This window comes from Carassius carassius, chromosome 9, assembly GCF_963082965.1.
Source record: "Carassius carassius chromosome 9, fCarCar2.1, whole genome shotgun sequence".
NCBI lineage: Eukaryota > Metazoa > Chordata > Actinopteri > Cypriniformes > Cyprinidae > Carassius > Carassius carassius.
The window spans coordinates 36,184,263-36,192,291 of record NC_081763.1 but is presented as its reverse complement, the minus strand read 5'-3'; the positions used below and the strand labels follow the sequence as shown (position 1 = coordinate 36,192,291).

General features: G+C 44.1%; 2 protein-coding genes across 2 annotated transcripts; both read left to right on the top strand.

Moving 5' to 3' along the window:
* The first annotated feature begins 1,354 nt into the window (after positions 1 to 1,354).
* Positions 1,355 to 3,727, top strand: pde6hb (phosphodiesterase 6H, cGMP-specific, cone, gamma, paralog b). The gene is made up of 4 exons (XM_059559137.1): positions 1,355 to 1,512; positions 2,592 to 2,749; positions 3,066 to 3,106; positions 3,209 to 3,727. Exons 2-4 carry the CDS (start codon positions 2,604 to 2,606, stop codon positions 3,283 to 3,285), a joined length of 264 nt encoding a protein of 87 aa, XP_059415120.1. The 5' UTR covers positions 1,355 to 1,512; positions 2,592 to 2,603; the 3' UTR covers positions 3,286 to 3,727.
* Positions 3,728 to 6,124: 2,397 nt separating this feature from the next.
* On the top strand, positions 6,125 to 7,183 carry LOC132149796 (G-protein coupled receptor family C group 5 member B). Its single transcript, XM_059559195.1, has one exon. The coding sequence runs from the start codon at positions 6,125 to 6,127 to the stop codon at positions 7,181 to 7,183; it is 1,059 nt and encodes a 352-aa protein (XP_059415178.1).
* Positions 7,184 to 8,029: the final 846 nt, after the last annotated feature.

Below are 8,029 nucleotides of genomic sequence, written 5' to 3'. Positions count from 1 at the left end.
TGGAAAAGTTGCTGCTTAAGTTTTTATAATAGCAATTTGCATATACTCCAGAATGTGGCAAAGTCATATTCTCCGATGAAGCCCCTTTCCGATTGTTTGGGGCATCTGGAAAAAGGCTTGTCCGGAGAAGAAAAGGTGAGCGCTACCATCAGTCCTGTGTCATGCCAACAGTAAAGCATCCTGACACCATTCATGTGTGGGGTTGCTTCTCATCCAAGGGAGTGGGCTCACTCACAATTCTGCCCAAAAACACAGCCATGAATAAAGAATGGTACCAAAACACCCTCCAACAGCAACTTCTTCCAACAATCCAACAACAGTTTGGTGAAGAACAATGCATTTTCCAGCACGATGGAGCACCGTGCCATAAGGCAAAAGTGATAACTAAGCGGCTCGGGGACCAGAATGTTGAAATTTTGGGTCCATGGCCTGTAAACTCCCCAGATCTTAATCCCATTGAGAACTTGTGGTCAATTCTCAAGAGGCGGGTGGACAAACAAAAACCCACTAATTCTGACAAACTCCAAGAAGTGATTATGAAAGAATGGGTTGCTATCAGTCAGGATTTGGTCCAGAAGTTGATTGAGAGCATGCCCAGTCGAATTGCAGAGGTCCTGAAAAAGAAGGGCCAACACTGCAAATACTGACTCTTTGCATAAATGTCATGTAATTGTAAATAAAAGCCTTTGAAACGTATAAGGTGCTTGTAATTATATTTCAGTACATCACAGAAACAACTGAAACAAAGATCCAAAAGCAGTTTAGCAGCAAATATGTAATTCTCAAAACTTTTGGCCACGACTGTACAGTGAACATCTATGAAATTATGTTCTGTTTCGTAACAGAAAGTCATATTTTGATTTGAAACCCCGTAACATTTTCCCGATATGAGACAAATCAGATGAGAAAATTTGATTCAAATTATCTTTACAAAATATTAACATATTTCCACAAGAGTGTCAGTGATTTTTTAAAGACCAAGCAGAGGGAGTGGTCATGGAGAAACCCTGAGTGTGCTCTGTACTGGACATCCAGACTAAAACTGTTACATGTGAGGTCTCATAGAAATCACAAAAAAATACTGCTAAAACATATTTTATTGGGTTCGTGAATCTGTTGTGTGTTTGTGAAATGCTTCATCTTCTCACATGTTCAGAAAACGAGACCATAAGCTTGAGATTAACGTGTCATGACGGCATGCACACACACACACACACACGCACACACACACACACACACACACACACACACACACACACACACACACACTCACACACACACAGACACACACACACACACACACACACACACACTCACACACTCACACCCCTGATGAAGTCTAAAGAGCATTAAGTCCATTAGTGTTTCCCTAACGGGAGCAGCATGGCTGAAGGAGGAGCTGCTCTCTGACCTTCAGTGAGACTATAAGAGCGCAGAAGAGACAGACAGATTCATTCTACAGACAGACGGAGAGAGAGACACACACACACCGCTCACAGACCACAAACACAGGTAAACATCTTCAACAATTACAATAGCAGCTGCCTGATGTTCTACCTCTTGGTCAGATCCATAGTTCATAAATGATCAATCAACTGTTTTGCTGTATTACGTCTGCGTTGTCTTTGTGTTGGTGTTAGTTTTACATGGGTTAGTTCATTTCTATGCTATATCTGTTGTTAATTTTACTGCAACACAACCCGTAATACTGAACTTCATTGAAATAATGGCACACCCTATAGCCCAATATATATATATAATGATGTGGATCTTTTACATAACGTAAATCTTTCATGAGTTCTTCTATATATTTCAGTAAGAGACGTAATTTACGTTATATTAAGCCATGCAATTCTTAATACGGGGGTTCGGTTTAATGTTCATGATCTGATTCTCTGAACTTCTAATCAGCATCACATGACGCTGCAGAAGCACCACTTCTGATCCACAGACAGACAGATAAAGGAAATCTCATGAGTCTATTATGTTAATGAGATTAACGGTCTTAATGAGGCAAATGAAAAACAGTGTTTGCTGTGGATTACTGTGAGATTATAATCTGGTCGACATCTGACACATCAGGAATATAGCAGAGTATGCACTCGAGGATCTTCATTTCGTGATAATGACTGTATGTTATCACACTGGGGTGTTTACGGGATAAATCAATACAGGCAGATGGCATCAGTTACGTGAGAGACTGCAAAGACACACAACAGCAATCAGTGCAAGACGACGAGTGATAATTGAAGGACAGGAATGTTCTAGATTCAGCAGTGTAATCCCATAATCCCAAATTCCTGTCATGTCTAGTCACCTTAATTAGAATAGAGCTTTATACAATGCTGAATGTGTCAATGCAGCTTTACAATGTCAAACAGGAAATAGTTTGTCAATGATGCAAGAAGACAATAAGAGTTATTTTTCAACTAAAGTCAATTCATTGATGATTCAGTTGATAATCATCAGTTCAGTTCTCTTCAATAGTGTTTGTGCAATCAGTCAAGCATCAAACTAAACGAGCCAAACCAAAACTTCTGATTCCTGTGATGTGATGATAAGATCAGCTCATAAGCGTGGCTCTGTTTCAGGGAAGTGCAGACATGAACGCTGCTCCTCCTGCAGGAAGTGCTCTGGCGACGCCCGCCAGCACCGCCGGACCCACCACACCCAAGAAAGGGCCGCCCAAATTCAAGCAGAGACAGACGCGCACCTTCAAGAGCAAGGCCCCCAAACCTGGCCAGAAAGGGTACAAACACACACACACACACACACACACACACACACACACACACACACACACACACACACACAGTCTGTTACACTATCCTTGTAGGAACTCTCCATAGATGATGTAATGGTTTTATACTGTACCAACCATATGTTCTGTCACTCTACACCCAAACCTGCCCCTCACATTAAACCACAGGCATTTTACACTCTCAAAAAACTAATTCTGTAAGATTTATAAGCTTGTCTCCCTGTGGGGAGTCCCCACCAGTATAGAAAAACAAGTACACAGACAAATGCTGCAGATATTGAGCGAGTTTCCCTCTGCTCTGCAGATTCGGCGATGATATTCCTGGTATGGAGGGTCTCGGCACAGGTGAGTCACAGTGTCACACACACACACACACACACACACACACACTCTCTCTCTCTCTCTGTGTTCAGTGTTTGTTAACGCCTGTGTCTGGTCCCGTGACAGATATCACTGTGGTGTGCCCATGGGAGGCATTCGGAGACATGGAGCTCAGCGATCTGGCCAAATACGGCATTATCTAAACCCCGCCTCCTCAACATCACCGCCTTCAGCCCCGCCCCTCGCTTCCAGTGGCCCCACCCCTTTTGCTCAATGTTGTCGTGTGGTTATGATGTGTGATGATAAAGGATTGATTTAACAGATGGACATTGTCATTATTGATATTATTATTATTATTATTATTATATAATATTTTGTATTTTGTATATGTTGCAATAAGACGACAACTTATCCCCTCCCACACCCCAGCTGTCAATCAACATCCTGAAAAATAGTCATCAGGGTTAAGATATGCCCCTAGCTGTGACTCCGTCCATAACTCTGCTATATTACAGAAGGCGTGTTCCCTGATGACATCACTTCCTCTGTCTTATAGAACCTGTCCCATAAACACATTTATATTATTAAATGTGTCATGTTTGATTACCGGAGTAGAAATCCTATTAAACTTTCTATTTTCAGAAACTTTGGTGGCCTTATTGCAGTAGAATAAAAACAAATTGCATAACGCAACAATGAATATCACTAAACACTCATAACGAGAAATACATGAACATACTGATTCATGTCAAGAATGACTGATGTGTGTGTGTGTGAGAGAGAGGCTGTACACACACACATAATATGAATTCAGGAAGAGTAGAAACAAATCTGTTGAGTTCTGCTCCTCCCATCCACCCACACCTGAGACGGAGACAGACGACAGACAGACAGACGCTGCGAGGGTCTGTGATGGACGGAGCCACGGGCTGCAGGTACGACACTTTCATCTAAATACTATCAGTCTTACAGAGGATGAATGAAATCAGGTGACAGTCCGGTCACTATATTCCTAACTATGAACTGTAAATCATGTCTGCTGTGTGTGTGCGAGTCTGTGCGTGTTGTGTTTGAAGTTTTAAACTTTTTTTTACACTGTAGCTCCAGAAAACACATGTTTTCCTTCACTCAGACAACAGGTTTCATCATGTCAAGAAAAGATCCGTGATTAATTAGCTGCTTGGTTTATTCAGATCAGTCATCACTATGATACACACACACACACACACACACACACTCACCCCCCCCCCCCACACACACACACACCCCCACACACACGCACTCACACACACACACACACACACACACACACACGCACACTCACCCCCCCACACACACCCCCACACACACGCACACACACACACTCACACACACACACACACACACACCCCCACACACACATCGGATACAAAAGCAGCAAATCATTTCTAAACATTTCTAAACTATTGTAGCTGCTGTCAGATGACAAACCCAAAGGAGAATGGATGTGAAACATGTGAAAGAGTGAAGATGATCTGTAGCAGGAAAGACATTTGTTAAAGCAGAAGATAAAATCACTGATAACAGCTTCACAGCGGATCTTTTGTCCTGGAGAGGAAGAACAACACATCCGTCTCCATCACTGCTTCAGCAGCCAGATCCTCAACATTTACAGTCCTGGTCGAGCACACTACAGCTACACACACAGAAACGTAATCCAAGAGGTTAAAGATCAGAAATACAAATAACAGGATATCTAATGAACAGATCATTGAACAAATTAAAGTGCTAAAATACTATACAATGAGAATAAAATGGTTTTGAATGGTTTTTACACATCATACAAACAGTACAGAGAAAAACTACTGCTGAAACCTAAGACATTCATAGACTTATTAAACCAAGAAGCATTAAACTGATTAAAGATTACTCAAAATACATTTATAATGCCTAGGACATGATAAAAACATGTTAAAAGATGCTAGAAATCTGCTAAAACCACCCATAACATCATAGCAACTACTCAGAGTACCCTAAAACATGCTAGAAACAAGCTAGCAAACATGCTAAGACTTAATGATTACACAACAACAAGCTAGCAACCACCCAGAACATCCTAGAAGCTGCAAACACCCAGAGTACCCTAGCAACCACATAGCAACAGCCTAGTAACCATCCAGTGAACCCTGGCAACCACCTAGAGACGCCCTAGAAACCAACTAAAAACCACCTGAAACACTCTGCACCCACGTATGGAGAAATGATTCTGCATAGATTCTGAGACTTTCTGAAGTCATCACGATCCTGAGCTTAGATTTTAACAGCAGATGGCACTGCCTGCTTAAGAAATAGCCAAATTCTGCCTGCGCCCAGTTCCTCACACACACACCATTTGAACCAGAAATAATCACTCATAAAGCTCAAAAAGGTTGAAGCGAATTACAAGGATGTTCACAGTGGGCTGTGTTTACATTAATCCTACAATGACACTTACATTACTCAGCTCTTCTTCATGAGCATTTGAGTGTGGGTTAAAAACTAGCCTAGAGTCTGCTGTTAATAACATAGCAACCACCCATAACAACCTAGCCATCACTCAGAAAACCCTGGAAACTGTGTAGCAACCACCCACAACACCCTAAAGTCTCAAAATTTAAAACGGTTTCAAACTTCATGCGTTTATAACCAATTAAAACTTTCAGCCTAGGCTTTCTCAGCTGTTTCTGTGATTTTTTCATTTTTATCACTGTGAAGCTGCTCTGACACAATCTTTATTGTATAAAGCGCTATAGTCATGTCACGTCACCTTTATTTGTATAGCACTTTATACAATACTGATTGTGTCAAAGCAGCTATAGATACAAAGCTGGCTTGACTTTATTTAGCAAAATCATTCTGCTGATTTTCTTTGGTTTTGTGGTAAAAACAAATTGGTTTGAGCAAAACTAACTGAAAGTTTTTTGTCTTTCCTGTAGATCACTGTGAGCATTAGAGAGAGAAGAGAACAATCGCTTCAGCATCCTCCTCCTCCACCATCGCACCCGTGTGGATCGATTCGTCCTCATGGAGCTTCTGGTGCGGGTCCAGCGGGCGAACGGCTCCCGGCCTGCAGGCTGCGGCGTGGCTCTGGCTCTAGAGTACTGGCCGCTGTGTGACACGTGGGGGATCGTGGTCCAGGCCGTGGCTGGAGTGGGTTTGGTCATCTGTGTGGTGCTGATGCTGGCTCTGCTGCTGTGGTCAGCGTGTGCGTCCCGCCGGAGGACCAGTGTGCTGGCAGCGCTGCTGCTCTTCCTGTTGGCCACGGCGGGTATATTCGCCCTTCCCTACTCCTTCCTCATTGCTCTGTCTCCGCAGACGTGTCCGGTGCGGGTGTTTGCGTTCGGCGTGTTGTTCAGCGTGGCATTCGGTGCTTTGCTTGCACGCGGTCTGTCTCTGCTGGGGGTGGCCCTGGCCCGCGGCTGGAGGGAGGTGGGTGTGACTGCGGCGCTGGCGCTGGTGCAGGTGATCATAGCCACCGAGTGGCTGCTGGTGGTGCTGGTGCAGGACAAGAGGACCTGCCAGTTTTCACAGCCAGAGTTTGCCATGCTGCAGATTTACGTGATGGTCCTATTAGCCACGGCGCTGATGACGGCGCTGCGTTTCCTCTGGTACACCTGTGTCACCTACAGCTACAGGGACAGCGGACAGATGCATCGGCAGAACAAAGTGCAGGCGGCTCTGCTGGTCCTGACGCTGCTGCTGAGTGTCTGCGTCTGGCTCGTCTGGATCACGCTCCTCACATACGGGAACCGTGCCATGGGCCGCAGCCCGCTCTGGGACGACCCCGTGATCAGCGTGGCTCTGGCCGCTAACGGCTGGGTGCTGCTACTGGGACATGGTTTCACTCAGGTCCGCTTCATGTGCAAGCACAACGCTCGTACCAAAGACCCACCGCTGGACTTCACGGGCTGGACGAGCCCCAGAACATCACCAGCGGCTCCACCGGACCTGAACACCGGCACCGACAACGAGGGCTTCCAGACGGACACGGACACGGACCCGGACGCGCGGAGAGGTAACCTCAGATCAGATGAACATACTTCTCATTCTTGCTTTTTTGTACTGAATGTGTCTTTAATATGAGTGTATTCTGCATTCTCCATACAGTTGTTCAGTTGTTTTTAACATGTTTAAACCTGACACACGTGAAAGAATCTGCGAGCGCAGTGAAAAAAATACACTTGTGATGTTACATACGACATTCTTTGCTGCAAAATAGAGGAACATTTAGGAACATTTTAGGTTTTTAAAATAGATTTGTCCAGGCTTTAATTGTTACAAGCAGCAGATGGTGCTGTACTCCACCTGCACAGGCTTTGAATCTTTTACTGAGACAGTCATTCATCACCCCATCCTTACAAACATTCATATTAAAAACACATTCTCTGTAAACAGCTGAGCAAGATCAGTCAAAAAAGTTGCTGCCTATGAATAGCACATGTTAAAGGTGACACCTTTGTATTGCAGGTAAAGATGTGGCATGGTCTGGAATCTTCATGAGAGTGAGTTCTCATCATCCAATCACCATCCTGCAGCACTGAATGGCTGATGATGTCACTGTCATGTGATTAATCATCTGTGTGTTTCATGTTTTAGGAACTCAGTGCAGAGAAAGATTACAGCATCCCTCGACCCACGACCACCAACATCAACGAGCCGTACGACGAATACTATGGACACCGAGTTTGACCACACACACACACACACACACACAGATATACACACACAGCGATACACACACACATATACATACACAAACACACACACACACACACACACACACACACACAGCGATATACACACACACACAGATATACATACACACACACACACACACACACACACACACACAGCGATACACACACACAGATATACATACACACACACACACACACACACACACACACACACTCACACACACACACACAC

Bases quoted from the DNA above. Each gene is read 5' to 3' on its own strand.
- LOC132149796 (XM_059559195.1), top strand. From the start codon at position 6,125: ATGGAGCTTCTGGTGCGGGTCCAGCGGGCGAACGGCTCCCGGCCTGCA.
- pde6hb (XM_059559137.1), top strand. From the start codon at position 2,604: ATGAACGCTGCTCCTCCTGCAGGAAGTGCTCTGGCGACGCCCGCCAGC. The intron at 2,750-3,065 runs GTACAAACACAC...TCTGCTCTGCAG, and splicing joins CCCAAACCTGGCCAGAAAGG to ATTCGGCGATGATATTCCTG. The intron at 3,107-3,208 runs GTGAGTCACAGT...GTCCCGTGACAG, and splicing joins TATGGAGGGTCTCGGCACAG to ATATCACTGTGGTGTGCCCA.